At 36.6% G+C, this 16,583-nt stretch overlaps 1 protein-coding gene and 1 long non-coding RNA gene across 13 annotated transcripts in view; both read left to right on the top strand.

Moving 5' to 3' along the window:
- The window catches only part of nlgn2b (neuroligin 2b), a 333,407-nt gene that overhangs the window by 224,232 nt on the left and 92,592 nt on the right, over positions 1-16,583 (top strand). For 11 of the 12 annotated variants that reach the window (XM_087268665.1, XM_087268672.1, XM_087268666.1 and 8 more), the window contains one exon: positions 8,725-9,435. In XM_087268665.1, the coding sequence (XP_087124791.1) occupies positions 8,949-9,435 (487 nt within the window). In that variant the 5' untranslated portion in view covers positions 8,725-8,948. 12 annotated transcript variants of the gene reach the window in all.
- LOC147842056 (uncharacterized) overlaps positions 1-16,583 on the top strand; it is a 592,784-nt gene that overhangs the window by 29,070 nt on the left and 547,131 nt on the right. The gene's annotated exons all lie outside the window — the stretch shown is intronic.

The following is a 16,583-nucleotide window of genomic DNA, read 5'->3' on the forward strand; positions in this document are numbered from 1 at the left end:
AAGTACACACAATTCACTGCTATTTTCATGTGTATAAATACCAGCGGCAGTAAAACCCAGCCAGAATTATTTCAGCTTCCTGCGAGTTTACAGGGCAGATCATCAATTAATGAAGCCTTACTACGTGGTAGCTTTACCTTAAGTGTCCATATTGGTTCCTTAAAGTTAGAGCACAGTTAGTTAGATATATAGTTACAGACCTGTTGCAAGGGGTGGTTTGTGTGGTTCGAAAGACCCACCCCCACTGACACAGTCCAGAATTTGGCCCGTTATATAAGCTCATTTGTCCCGTGTTTATCAGTATGCCATCATAAATTGTGAAAATAACTGATAAAAGAAGACTTTAAGACTAATTTAATTTATAACTATTCAAATGGGCAAATTCTGGCCAGTGTGTTATTTGCCTACAGGCTACTGTCTAACATTTTAAACAAGTTTTAACAGATTCCTTTTGTGTTTAAATGATGTATGATAATAAATTTGTGTTTTAAAAATATTGTATTTTTTCATATTTCTTTAATCAATGTCTTTATTTAAAATTCTAATCACATTCTAATCACACAACATCATTTATAAAACTGTAATTACTTAAAATTTAAATGCACATTTGTACACTGTGGTAAAATAGTATGGTAAGCACTTCATTACACTTCAAGTCATTACTTTACATCCAGAAGAGATTAATGTTTAAAATGTCACTAAAATGCAGTATTTTAACGTCAGAATTTAATAGAAAATGAGGCTAATATCTAAATCAATAATCTAAATTAACACAGAAAATTTTGTTCTTTGTTTTAGATTTTTAAACCGGTCAAGCAACTTTTTAGCCTGAAAATCTTCACAAACAAAAGTAATTAAACATTTTAATTAGATTTATTTTTACAACTTATCAAAGTCACATTTATATGTTTCTGAGACTTTTAGCTTTTTTTCTTGCACCACTTAGTGGACAAGAAAATGTGCAAGACAATCTGTTTGCAGAAATGTTAAAATATTTTTCACATGCCTGAACTGGTTTTGTCTGTTTAATACAGGAACATTTGATTGCATGATCTGGGTGTTTAACACATTGTCCTTATTCTATGATGTCAAAACCCACATGATCAATTTGAGTTCATAAGTAAGATCATTAAAATAAGTTAAAATCTGTTAAAAACTAGTGATAAAGAAAAATAAACTTGCATTCATAAAAATAAACAACTAATTCAGAATGAGGCATCACAGTGGCACAGTGGGTAGCATGATCGCCTCACAGCAAGAAGGTCTCTGGTTCGAGTCTCGGCTGCGTCAGTTGGCATTTCTGTGTGGAGTTTGCATGTTCTCCCCTGGGGTTTCCTTCGAGTGCTCTGGTTTCCCCCACAGTTCCAAGACATGCAGTATAGGTGAATTGGGTAAGCTAAATTGTCTGTAGTGTATGAGTGTGAATGAGTGTGTATAGACGTTGCCCAGTGATGGGTCGCAGCTGGAAGGGCATGCACTGCGTAAAACATATGCTGGATAAGATGGCGGTTCATTCCACTGTGGCGACCCCTAATTAATAAAGGGACTAAGCTGAAAATGAATGAAAGAATGTATGAATGAATGAATGAATGAATGAATGAATAATTCAGAATGTGTATGTGTGTAATGAACCAATTTTATAAAATGTTAACTCATCATCGTCATATTTATTGGTTTCTGAGAATACTAAACATGCGTAGTGGACGTCACTTAGTGGACATTTCACTTTGAAATTGCAGCAACGTGTAAAAATATTTAGCTAAAATGTTACAACATGCACACATTTTTCATATACCTGCATCGGTTTTGTCTTTTAAATGCAGGAACATTTGATAGCAGGCTCTGCGTGTAAAACACATGTGGTTATGAGAGTATTTCCGTCATACAGTACGTCTGGTGTTGTGTCAAACCACATCTTCATCTCCTGCCATCTTTTCCTTACTCAGCTTCTCCAGCAGTTGGTGGTTTTCTCCTCCAGGTGTTTTGTGTCCAGGTTTGGTGCCGCTGGGTTGATTAGCTGTGCTCTGGTTGCCATGGTGATGCCGAGTGCCTGAAGAACAGCATACGCCGGATGATTCCGTCTTCACTCTTGACTCTTGATTTCTTTGTAGACACTTGCATCTCCTGTGAGGATTCGGCCCAGATGTTTCACTAACGTGGTTTCTGTTTTGCCTGTGCAAGCATACGTGTTGTTCCTCAGCTGTTCAGATTGGCTTGTGTGTTCTTTGCGGCTATGCACACATTTACTTTAGAATACATTTACTTGTCTATAAAGTCCCGGGGCTTTGATCAGCAGAACGGTGCCGTTTGCTCAGGGCCTGTGAGGAGACGTTTACTTCATTCTTGATTTCGTCAATGTAGATCCTGGGACAACGGTTGTCACTTTAAAACCGTTCTACAGCCCTCACGGTGTCCAAAGTACACTCACAACTCCCACACACGTTGGCAGTCTGCTGTTGAGAAATCAGCCTACATCCTTTAAAAGTTTTTATTTTGTTTTGTTTTTTTACTTGTGTCTGTTGGCAGTAAAACCGTTTTTGCTGGTTCTGAAACCCCATCTGACAGTCTCTTTGAAAAAAAAGTTGCAGCACTCTTGTTTTTTTTTTTTTTTCACAGATTTTTGCTAAATTCAGACGCTGCTTTGGCAATTGTGAGGTTTTTCTCCAGAATCTTAAGTATAGATTTAAGAAGTTGCAGTTGGTAAATGTGCCAGTTTGGTTCTACTTACCCTATTTAAAACCATACAGCAGATTTTGTGCATGATCGGTGTATAAAATACTAATGAATGATAATGCTTGGCTAATTTTTTTATGAGCTTAAATCTATAGTGTACTGCCAAAAGTTCCGTTTTTACTTGCACATGAACTTTAATTATATTCCAATCTTTATCTGTATGGTTTAATGTGGATTCGGGCCATACTTTGAGTCTGTAACTGTTTTTTTTTTACAAGGTTTAGAGTTGTGTTTATGTGAATTTTTGACTTTTCTTATAGAAGTGCTATTGTCAGGCACTGATGTTGGATGAGAAAATCTGACTTAAAGTCACCACTTTATTTCATCCAAAAGGTGTTTTATTGGGTTGAGCTCAGAATTAGTCAATTTCCAGTCAATTTCCTCCACACCAAACTTGCTTATCTATTTCTTTATTGACCTTAATTTGTACAGAGTGTTGCCAGATATAGCTGACTTTGTTTTAGCCAAAAACCGCCCAAAGTCCCAAATATTAGATTAATATTTTATTTTATTTGAATTTATTTAAATCGAAATTAACCTAGTTACTTTAACTGTTACATACAGTTGAAGTCAGAGTTATTAATTTGAATTAATTTTAAATTTTAATTTTAATTTTGACCTTAAAATGATTTTTAAAAATTTAACTGCTTTTGTTCTAGCTGAAATAAAACAAATAAGACTTTTTTCCAGAAGAAAAAATATTATCAGACACACTGTGAAAATTAACAGATCAAACATAATTTGGGATATATATATATATATATATATATATATATATATATATATATATATATATATATATATATATATATATATATATATATATATATATATATATATATATATATTTAATTTTTTTTTTTATTTATTATTTATTTATTTATTTATTTATTTTTATTTTTTTAAAGGGCGTTAATAATTCTGAGTTCAACTGTATATTTTTAAACCATAAAGCAAGCAACACCAGGGGTCTGTTCTTCGGACGTGGATTTCTCATTTCGCTGGATTTGGATGTTGATGATTTGATACGATCCAGGATTGTTTCGTTCTTCAAAACTCAATTGAGACTTGTTGTCATAGTAACAGTTCTGGTAGCTCAAGCCTGCGTAGGAGCAGATTCATTTCATAAAAACAGGATTAAATTGGGTTCAAGCAAAGATAATACAGCAAGTATGTACCAAATGATGATAATTTCTTACAGTAGTTACATGCACTTGGGAAAATAGTAAAAAATAAATTAAATAATTAATTTAAAAAAAAATATATATATATATATATATATATATATATATATATATATATATATATATTTATATATTATTTATTTATTTTTTTTACTATTTTCCCAAGTGCATATAACTACTGTAAGAAATTATCAGCAGTTCAAGCAAAGATAATACTGAAAGTATGAACCGAATGCTGATACTTTCTTACAGTAGTAATGTATAGTACACTTGGGAAAATAGTAAAAAAAAATATATATATATATATATATATATATATATATATATATATATATAAGCTAAAAATATATTATTTAAAGTAAAAGACTGCCATCTGGTGGTTCAAAGAGAAAATTTATTGATTTGAAGTTTTTAGATTCAAACGCGTACATGCACAATATTCGATTTGTTTTTAAAAAAGGATAATAATTTATGCAGTCAAGTACGAGTTCTGATCACTAATATGTGATTGACACCTTCACGGTGATTGACACCTTTACCAATATCAAAATGCTTTTTTGATGCAAAATGAATTTGTCCAGTTATTTCTTATACCGATTAAAAAAACTTGAGTAAACCTAGTAAACTATAATAAAAAAAATATTTTCTAAATGTAGAACTAAATACATTGATATGCATTGAAAATACATGATGAATACTCTTGACACATAAATGTGTGTAGCCTACAGCCCACAACAAACGTGGGAAGTTATTGTGTGTCATATTTAACAAACCGTTTACTGCTAATTTGATGTAATTTTGCTCACATGGATAATTGAATAGTAATCAGATGATGTCATTACGTTGATGTGCCATTAGCCAATCGTTACATTGCTGATCATGATTTCGAGGATCTCAGATCAGTTTATCCAGACATTTTAATCTGATTCGCGAACTTGTTTGAAGAACCAAATGACACTTGTTGCTGTGTAGATTACACTACTGTACCTATTAGAGTATGTTTTACTTTCAAAATGGGGTATACATTTGTCCCATTTGTCACATTGCGTTTTAAATTTTTTTGAACATGTTTAACTGCAGGCGCTGTGTGAAGTGTGTGCACGCGTAAAGGAGACAGAGTTGTCCAGGAAGTCAGATTTTGAGACCGCTTTCCTTCACCTCCTCTTGTGAGTGAGCCACGCGGTTTGCCATGTGCAGTGGTCACTTCTAACTGAATGGAGTCGGTGCACACAGTTATTCATTCATTCATTCATTTTCTTGTCAGCTTAATCCCTTTAATAATCCGGGGTCGCCACAGCGGAATGAACCGCCAACTTATCCAGCAAGTTTTTACTCAGCGGATGCCCTTCCAGCCACAACCCATCTCTGGGAAAGCACACAGTTATATGTTGTTAAATAAGTTGCATACACGTTTCCAAACCTCGCAAATTTTGTCAACCCGCATATGCCATTTTTTACCCACACGATCAAATTCAAAACCCCCAATCTTTTCCCACAAAGTTGGAAGCATGAAATTGGCAAAAATGGTCATAGCCTTCTTTTTATGGTAAAATACCTCATCATTCGGCCCACATGGAATCTGCATGTGCAGTAATCCACAGATTTTCAGCCCATCGAGTCTATTTATTTAGTTGTGTGTAAATGTGTATAAATTTATATTTATTCAGTTTTTTTTATTTATTTCCGTGGAATTACTGACTAATATGAAAATATTCATATCATTTACCTACAATACAGCTTGTAAAGTAATGATTTCTGTGTATTAGTAAATATACGGTAGATATATTTTATGATAGACAAAAAAATAAATGGATCTAATTGGATTTGCATTGTAAACATTAAATAAAAGTGAATTTTTGTATTTTTTTTTAACATATTAAATGTTAAGTTACAATACACAGAAGTTACAATACGCAGAATTAGCAAAAAACAATGTCTATAGTCAAGGTTTTTAGCCCCCTACAGAAATTACTACAGAACAAACCACAGATGTTCAAAGACTGCATGTGTGTGTGCAGGAAATGTATTTAAATAAAATATTCGAAATATATATTGTAAGAATGGATTTTAAACCACAGCGGTTCGAACTGTAGTTTTGCCGAGTGACTAAAAAGTTATCAGTATGTTGGTAAAAAAAAATGTACATCTCTAGTCAAACCATTCTTCTGATATCTCATACCAAAAACGGAAATAAGGGCAGTATTAATAGCTATAAATGTGGGAGAGCGTTGATATTATGTGATTGTATTGTAATGCAATATGGAACAATTAAATGTTGATGTTAAATCAAAAGTAATTCACAAATACTTGAAAATAAAATAATTTAATGACAATAACTCTCTATGGTTACAACTGAATTAATTACAAAATAACTGTATAAAATGATAAAATATGAAATGATGAAAACATATTATATAAATTGTACCCAGCTTAAATGTAAAATTAAAGTTACCAGAATTAGAAGGAGAGATACAGGGGGAGGGAGAGAGAGAGACAAAGAGAACAGGCCCAGAAGTTAGCCTGATTGCAGTAGAGTCAGAGAAGATAGATTCCAGTGGAGGAGAGGAGCAGAGCAGAAAGCACAGAAACGTAAAAGAGAGGGCAGGAAAAGAGGCAGAGCTCGAGTTTACCACCTATTTTGTATCTTTCCTGACCATGTGACTAAAGCATAAATGCTGAGACATTCAAACTGACCAATCAACATGTGACCACATCATAAAACCCCCAAAGTCCACACAACAGGCTGTGATCTTATCAGTATCTGCCTTTGTAGTCAGTATGGACCTTCTTGAGTCAAAAAGCATGTTTTGTCATATAAACAAATGCATATGATAATTCAGCCTCTTACAATATTAATGGTCATGAAGCTATAGTATCTTGGCATTCATCCAACTAAAACGGTTTCTGAAATTAGAAATGTAGGGTAGTGTATGATTTTGACTGAATCGTTGAAAGTTGGTGTTGCTAACAAAACGAAGGAAGATTTGAATGCGACTTTGCCCTCAGAACTACCGTCTAGCGGAATCACTGTTGCCCCCTGTGGCAAGGGGGCGTGGCCGAGAGCCATGGGAAGGGAGTGAGGCCACCGCGTAAGTGGATACACCTGAGGTGCGCACCTGCCTCGGAGGACCGGGCCCGGACATATTTTACTTTTGCTTTCAGTTTGACGGCAGTCTCCGTGAGGAGATGCCATCCGTTTGTTTTGGTTTAGACGACAGTCTCCGTGAGGAGCTGGCGTCATTGTTATTAATAAATAATTTAAACCTGCGTCGGTTCTCCGCCTCCTTCTTCCCAGCGGCCAAAGGGCCGTGAACTTCATTACACCCCCCCACTGTTGCAGAATGTTTTCAGATGCCTGATGCTGACAAGAACGAGGAGCTGAATGTTACCAATGGAATCATATCATATCATATAACATAAACCACTGTTTATCGTGAAACAAGAAATTCACTGATACAGTACATTACAGATAAATACTAAGTGTAAAAGTTATTTTTATAAAAGTTAATATTATCTTGGGAACTATTTGAAACAACTTAAATTTCTACAAAATAAAATTCTATGATGATGATACGGTACAATACTTTGATTGTGTTTGCTCTATAGCATAAACTACACTCACACATTCCTTGTTTAGCTACTTATGCAGACTGAAAAATAAACAACTGCTTCAGAACTTGGGTGTGTTCAAATGCGTCCAAATGTCATATGTCATCAAGTTATGTTTATAGTACCACATGACACTTGTTATTACACATGAATTTAAAAAAATAAAAGTAAAAGCATTTAAAAAATCCACAGGAAAATGTTGAGGGAACTAGCAGTGAATTAGTCCTCCAGGTTTTGAGGTCACTACAGCAGCACTCTTTCAGCTCTGCTTAATAATGGATGCCTCTAGTATGTGTACATTTTTAAGCACATATACACTAAGTCCACTGAAGCGTAGTCATTCTGGAAGCACTTTCCAGAACCAATCGAGTATGACATCATCCTTCTTGAATCACTGATTCCTGTTACCCTGTTTGACTCCAGAATTAAGTGTCTCATTATAAGTCAATTTTAAATTGGTCTGTCTCTGTGCACCCAGTGCCCGTTCCTAACATCTTTTCATGCCAAAATGGTGGTAAACGCTTCTCTTTGCATTCCTCATAGATCATTATGTCATGTGGTTAATTCCCGCCTGTAGATGTATGTCTTTAGCTCGGCAGAAGGGGGGAAGGTGATTGTGCCATAGACTGTCAGCAGCAGACAGTTATTACGCACAAATGCCCCCATCTACTCTAGCGAGATTGAAACTAGCACGGCTAAGTCAAGTGGAACGGAGGGGAGGCAGGAACCAAGAATCTGGAGCAACGGCACGTTGGGGGGAACTTAAAATGAACACACTTGGTGCTGTCATCTCCTCCGAGGGAGTCAATTAAGCAGCACACTCAGTATTTCACACCCCCGGTAGCCGAGCGTGAATGTGTGTCGCTGTGGCGCACCTCTCGACGATGTGACAGCACGCTGGAGAGAACGGCCCAACGTCCAGATATGCATCTGTAATTATGCGCCTTAGAGAATACTCCAGAAAGAAAGGAAGATATTTCCACCAAGATATTAAACAAACATTAAGAGAAAGATTATATGCAGTGGAACAAATGATATTTAATTAGATTCATGTTTCACATGTTTATGGTTGATATGATTTTCAAACCTCCGGCAATACTGTAATTACCTTTTATTGTGGTTGATAATGTTTCTATGCATGTTTTACCGTCAGCAGTTAATGATATCTGTCTTTCTGCCTCTCTCTCTCTCCCTGTAGGGAACTAATGAGCAAATTGCAATAGAAGCATTGCATGTTGCAGTAACATCAGGATGAAGCTCTTCGCCTCTGAGTGTCAACAGGCCTCTTCTGTGCACCATTGAGGATACGCACACCCTCCTTTCCGCATATCCCGGAGTCAGTGGGGTGGCCAGAAAGTATTTGCTCTTGTCCATTTCATATCCGTTCCCCATCACTGGGGCAGCGTTCACCCCAGCCGAAGCATGTCATCGGTGGACGTGGCCCGATCACGGCGGGAGACGGTTCGCTCCTGTCCACGACGCATATCTGACACTTGCCTGGTGTGGCTGCTGGGCTTGGCGCTGCGCCTTGCGCTATCCTCCTGCCAACGGGCAGACCTCACCGCCGCCAAGCACCCTATGGTCACCACAGGCTACGGGAAGCTTCGGGGAGTACGCAAGGAGCTGAACAATGAGATTCTAGGCCCGGTCGAGCAGTACTTGGGTGTCCCCTACGCCACCCCGCCAGTGGGCGAGAGACGCTTCCAACCCCCGGAGGCACCCGGCTCCTGGCAGGAGATCCGTAACGCTACTCAGTTTGCACCCGTTTGCCCCCAGAACATCCATGGGGTGCTGCCAGAGATCATGCTTCCCGTATGGTTCACCGACAACCTGGATGCAGCCGCTGCTTACGTACAGAACCAGAGCGAGGACTGCCTTTACCTCAATGTCTATGTTCCCACAGAGGATGGTAAGTTTATGAAGCATATTAAATAAGTGGTACATTTATGTTTCATTCCTATTCTCATTCAGCTTATATAAATTTTCACCAATACAAATAGCATTCCCATCATTCCCACTCTAGTTTTGGGAAGCGAATCATCTACTGTATATTCATTTTGTGGCATTCAATCTTTTTTATGGGATTTACTGCAGCAATGTGTGGTATAACATGTTTCTACAACATAAAAGAAAGAATCCATGTCTTAGAATAAGACACTTTCTCTATGTGACCTGTTCTTCGTACAGCCTTGGGATCCTTTTCAATTTGATCTTCTTAAAAAGAAGCTTATCTGTAGCATGGGATCACATCCAGAGTTTAAGTTAGATTGCTTGCATTTAGTGGATACAAAGAGGTAGTTGCCAGCCTAGTTCTGAGAAGCAAATTACCTATATTTATCTTATGCCATTTAGTACTTTACAGTACATACTATTGCAGTGAGTGGTATAAAAGGTTCATGGAACCTAAAACAAAGGATTCAAACTTATTTACCAACATTAGATCTCAAAATAAGAGACTTTTCCATTTAACCTGTTCTCCAGATAACCTTGGGATCCTTCTCTTTTATTTCTTCTAGAAACAAGCAAATCTGTTGCTTAGGATCACATGCAGGGTTTAAGTTAGATTGCTTGCATTTAGTTCATACAAAACAGTTGTTGCCTGAGCTAAAGGAAGCGAGAACTCCTGTGAGCACAAGAGATATTTAACATGCTCCAGTCAGTGATTGTTGGTGAAACTGCATGGGCAACAATCTGAGCATGTGCTAAAGTCTCTGATAAATGGGCCTCACTGCAGTTTGTAAATGGGTTGTGCAGAGACTGCTGGGTAATGTCTCACTGTGCCAGCTCTCAAAATGGGTTGTCATAGTCATGGGAGTGTGGCAGGCAAAGTGTGTTTGTTCGAAAGATGAAAGCATTTCAACGATGAAACCATATACACAGGAGGTCTCCTAATGCTAATAGCATTTTTTGCATTTTAGCAATTCTGTGTACTCTTTGAGTGTGTTAATGTGCCTGTCCATTACAGTCAGTCAGTAAATCAGTCTTCCTTAATTTGAAGATATACATTCACTAAGTGCTGTAGATTGCAGTTGGATGATGCATCCATTGCTGGAGCGAATCTAGGATTTCAGTCTTCGAGCAGCTCAAATGGTGTGGCTCAGAGAGTGATCGAAAGTTTAAATCTTGCTGGAATAAATTCAATTAGGTTGTCAAGTTTATGTAAATCCGACAATGACATGTTTGTTCGCTTTTCGTTTTGTGATTTCACTGGAACATGAGTGCACAGAAGAAAAATGGAGTAGTTATTATTGTTCAATTTTCAGCATAACTAAGTGCTAAGTTATGCTTCATTTAATTATGAGTAATGTATTTGGGAAGCATGTCTCTTTTTTCTCTCCATTAAGGGTGTGTTCACTTTTCTAGTTTGGTTTTCTTAGTTATTTTAAAGCAAAAACAAACAAAAATAAGATATTAACATTTGGTTCACTTATTCACATTGTTATTTTTAAAGAACGAATCACTAACTTTAACAAAAACAAATCAGGATACATTTACTAGAGAAGAGAATTATTTTCTCTTATTCAAAATGTGGACCTTTTTGCAGTTATTCTCCTGCATTTTAGTGACATTTTAGCTGGATTAGCCTGTTAGGTCGTCATCATAATGACACATTTAAAGTACCAAATAATTTCTAAAGTGTTTCCTAAAGATTTGGAATAAAGAAAAATGAATAAATACTCATTTTTAAAATACAAATTTATTAGGTCATAAATCATTAGAAAAAAATAGGAATATGTCGAAGTTTTAAATTAAAAACTGTAGACTATTTTAACTTTAGCCTACAAACTGGCTACAACATTTAACTGTCCTCAGTCAGAATTTGGCTATTTGAATAATAAAAAAAAAATTAAACATAATAATAATAAAGGAGCTTCACAATTTTTCTAGCTTAATTTTCAAATGAATTTTAATACAGGATTCTGCTTGGTCTTAAAGCCTTTTTCAATGGATTAATTTCACTATTTATCATGACATAGCAGTCAAAATAAGACAAATGAGCTCATGAATGGGACAAATTCTGAACCTTTGTCATTGAGGGGTGGGTTTTTTTCTACCACCTGAACCCCCCTGGCTATGGGCCTGCATAGTTACCATGAATAAGGTTCAAAATGGGATAATTTTGACTCCACTTTACCACCACTTTTTTCAGGTTGGAGCTGGAATTCATGTATATATGCTGCGATGTCAGATCAGTGTACAGCGTGCATCGCATTATCAGACTATTGTTGTTGACATCTTGGAATGAAAACAGACAGAACTTGAGGCTGGGTGACCTGTTCCGATAGACTCACTACACAGACAGCATGATCGTCCTTCTCGGAACCGCAGATGGCCATGGTCTCCTTCGTCAGGCATCATTCAACACAGGCGCGCTGCCTCGCGCGCCCTAACGGAAAGCAGGAGACGCGTCTCTATAGCAACCTATCGCGACACAACCTCTCCAATGAAGCACCTCGTGATATTTGCAAACAAAACATATGGATCATTTTTATTATCATTTGACAGTAATGGAGGAGCGCCGCGAAATGTAGCGAAGTAAGAGGACAGATTTTTCTCTAATAATTTACTTAGTAAAAGTACACATATTTAAATGCACTCAAAAAGTACTTGTTACCCAATAATTTTACTCAAGTAAATGTAACGAAGTAAATGTATCTCGTTACTACCAAGCTCTGCTGAAAAAGGATACAATCTGTGACTCAGTAACTGAATTGTGATCCAAACCAAACATTTCGATGGCTCAGAGGTTAGCAATGTCGCCTCACAGCAAGAAGGTCGCTGATTTGAGTCCAGGCTGGGCCAGTTGGCATTTCTGTGTGGAGTTTGCATGTTCTCCCCGTGTTGGTGTGGGTTTCCTCCAGGTGCTCCAGTTTCCCCCAGTCCGAAGACATACTGCATTGGTAAATTGACTGAACAAAAATTGCCCGTAGTGAATGAGTGTGTGTGTGAATGAATGTGTATGGGTGTTTCCCAGTACTGGGTTGTGGCTGGAAGGGCATCCGCTGCCTAAAACTTATGCCAGAATAGTTGGTGGTTCATTCTGCTGTGGCAACCTCTGAAATAGAGACTAAGCTGAAAGTGATGGCCCAAAGGTTTTGTGAACCACCAATCATTACTACGGCTAAACTAGATATGCTTCAGCATTCTGTCATTTTTATGGTTACATCATTTGACATTGTACTGTTTATTTATTTTATTTATTTATTTATTTTTGTTTTTTTTTAGATTCAGGGTGCATTGTTTCAGCTAAAGCACACCTGACTTCATACCATCTTTTAATGGGTCTCGATCTGCTTGTCTGATGACCCATACAAGCATTTACACCACAGTTTATTTTAATCCAACCAGACCTAGTGTGAACGCAACCTTAATCTTATTCAGTTCTAAGAGAAAAAGGTGCTACATTAAAATGTCTTTTCTTTCCTACCAGACAGTTCTTCAACCATAGTTCCACATGCGAAAACATTAACAAGAATCAATGAGATATATAATTCGTAATTAATCTGAATCTAGGAAAGTTCAAACGCATTAAACATAGAAATATCCAGAAGTCCATGTGTTATTTGCATGAGTTCAAAGAATCAGCTTCAGTGAGCAGAAATAGATTTTTCCCCCTAATAAGAGATAATAAGCAAATCTGGGGCACATAACAAGAGAAGATATTTTTCATAATTAAGGAGATGAATTGCATGTACACACAGGGGAATCTGTGAGCATGTGTTTCATGTGTACACACACGTTGCAATATTTTTTTTGGCATAAAGTAATGCAGTGGATCTGCAGGATGCATGCAAAGGTATGAATGCAGATGGCTTTTCTATGCCATTTTTGGAGAGTTAAAGGGATTGTTCAAACAAAAATAAAAATTTATTCCAACCCAGGCTCATTATTAATACGTAATCGTGTATACATTTCTGGACAGTGCGGAATATGTCCCAGAAGCTACTTTTTAGCAGTTTTTGTTTTTGCAAATCCACCAGAAATCTCTGTGTACACTTTTTCAGATCTCAAGTTTCTCTCACGAGTGCCATTTGCACATGCTGTTCTCTCATAAATCCACCAGAGGCCGCTGTTGAATGACTGACTGACTGACTGACTGACCGACTGACCAATATCCCAACCAACATTCTTCCCTAAACCCAATCGATTGTGTTTTCAAAAGCACCAATTTACCCGATCACCCCCTTCCCTAAAACCAACCGACAGTGTTTAGAAAAAGAATAGCCCTCGCAGCCATCTGATTTTTACCACATTCTCAGATTTAAACCACATTGTCAGCTTGTTATTTACTTGTTTATTTTATATTTAGCCTTTTGTTTTTATTTTACTTGTTTTCTGGAACCGTTTTTACCAAACTCGAACCCTGTCATCACGTTAAACTCCTCTCTGCATCTCAAGTCCTCCGATGTACATGGTGAGCTACTGGGCGAACTGGTAACAGTGAAAAAATGTCGACCACACAAAGATAATCAGTTAGCTGATAGTGTGAAAGGAAGCAAAATCTACTGGTGGCATCGCATTCATTTTAAAGGTGAAATTCAGCCATGCGTAGCTCTCCCGAAATTTGCGCTCTCCAGAAATGAATACGGGGTACGTTTTCACAATGAGCCTGTTTATGGACTTTTCACATTTACGGGTTTCTAATTGGCGGAAGTCGTCATAGTAAACTGGGAACGCAATGAATGGAAGAGTACAACAAATTTTTTTGTACAATCCTATTAACTGAACTAATAAAAGAAAAACTTGATGGTGGTGTTCTCTTTAGAAAATGAAGACAGTGAGATGGTTGTGTCAAGACTTTCAGAAAATGAAGACAGTGAGACTGATAACCAAAGCTAGAAGAGAGAACAACATAAAATTTACGGTCAGTAGTAAATTACTGTCAGTAATTACAATCGGTAATTTTTATTCATTTTTATTTTTTGTAATAAGTTGCAAAGATGAGGTAATATATACATAAAAACATATAAATGTGCACACATTTAAAAAATGTAAATATTTTAAACTTACAAAGATTTAACATTATAAAGACCATTAAACATAATTACTAATTCTCAGCTTTTTTCAAAACATCTCTTCTTGTGTTCAACAGAATAAAGAAAGCTGATAAAAGTTATAGTAAAATTTTCATATTATTTGTTTTAAATACTTTGAAAGTCAATGGTTACCGATTTTCAGCCTTTTACAAAATGTCTTCTTTTGTGTTCAACAGAACAAAGAAAGCTGAAAACTGGTAACCATTGACTTCCAAAGTATTTGTTTTTTATATTATAGAAGTCATGGCGATGCAGTGGCTCAGTAGGTAGTGCTGTCGCCTCACAGCAAGAAGGTCACTGGTTCCAGCCTCGGCTGGGTCAGTTGACGTTTCTGTGTGGAGTTTGCATGTTCTTCCCGTGCTCGTGTGGGTTTCCTCCGGGTGCTACGGTTTTCCTCACAAATTCAAAGACATTTGGTATAGGTGAATTGGATAGGTTAAATTGTCCGCATTGTATGTGTGTGAATGAGTGTGTATGGATATTTCCCAGTGTTGGCTTGCAGCTGGAAGGGCATCGGCTGCGTAAAACATATGCTGGATAAGTTGGCAGTTCATTCCGCTGTGGCGACCTCAGATTAATAAAGGGACTAAGCCAAAAACAAAATAAATGAATAAATTTGGAAGTCAATGGTTACCAATTTTCTGTTTTTTTCAAAATATCTTATTTTGCGTTTAACAGAATAAAGAAACTCAAACAGGGGTGCGTTTCCCAAACAACGACGTAACTCGTGGCTAAACTATCATAGTACGATGCATCGTTTGGAAAAGAACAATGTAGTGTTGACTGTTTCCTAAAACCATAGTTTCTCTGCCACAGATCCATCATTTGGGGCACACATAAAAAATAGATAAATCCAATATTAGTTTTGGTAAAAACATGCCCTTGTTTTCCATATTAATTGAAATATATGTAAATGGCACATATAGGACCAATGTTTCATTTACAAATATTATTGACGTTCCATATTCTATTCTAAAACAAAAAATCACTTACAAAAGCTAACATATATTCTAATATCATATATAAATCATTTAAATGAATAAATAAATAATGAGGCTATTTATTAAGAAATGAAATTTAATATTTATTAATCATTAGGAAATGAAAAAAATCCTACTTTAATAATAATATTAATGATGATGATGATGATGATGATGATGATGATGATGATGACGACGATTATTATTATTAATTAGGATATTGTTTATTTATTTGTTTTTGAAAAGTCTACTTTTACAGTTTGAAACATGCAACAGAACCATGTCATATACAGTACAGATACTTAATAAATAACCTACTATAAATTTAACCGAGGCGACGCAGTAGCGCAGTAGGTAGTGCTGTCGCCTCACAGCAAGAAGTTTGCAGGTTCGAGCCTTGGCTGGATCAGTTGACGTTTCTGTTTGGAGTTTGTATGTTCTTCCTGCATTCGCGTGGGTTTCCCCTGGGTGCTCCGGTTTCCCCTGCAGTCCAAAGACCTGCAGTACAGGTGAATTGGATAGGCTAAATTGTCCGTAGTGTGAGTATAAATGAGTGTGTGTGTGTGTGGATGTTTCCCAGAGATGGGTTGCGGCCAGAAGGGCATCCACTGTGTAAAAACATGTTGGATTAGTTGGCGGTTCATTCCGCTGTGGCAACCCTGGATTAATAAAGGGACTAAGGCGGATAAAAATGAAAGAGTTAATGAATGAAATTTAAACGATTAACGTATGCTATGTTTTTTGTTATCACAAGCTTTGGATAGGTAACCTAAATTCCGCTTAAAAATAATAGGTTATCTATAGCTTTCGTTATGAATCACGGCTGTGTGCAAAATGACATCAAGGTTTTCAAAGTGCACTGCTAAAGGAGCACAATTGTAAACATGAAGATCGCTGAAACTGAATTTACCGTACAGCTAAGAGAGATGAATTTAAAAATGCTTAAAAAAAAAAAAAACATTCCAAGTTTAAATTTTAGAATGTTCTTAATGAATAGGACATGGGGGATAATTGGGAATAGAACACAGCCAGGATGTTTC

Source organism: Danio rerio, chromosome 10, assembly GCF_052040795.2.
Source record: "Danio rerio strain M-AB ecotype USA chromosome 10, GRCz13ab, whole genome shotgun sequence".
NCBI lineage: Eukaryota > Metazoa > Chordata > Actinopteri > Cypriniformes > Danionidae > Danio > Danio rerio.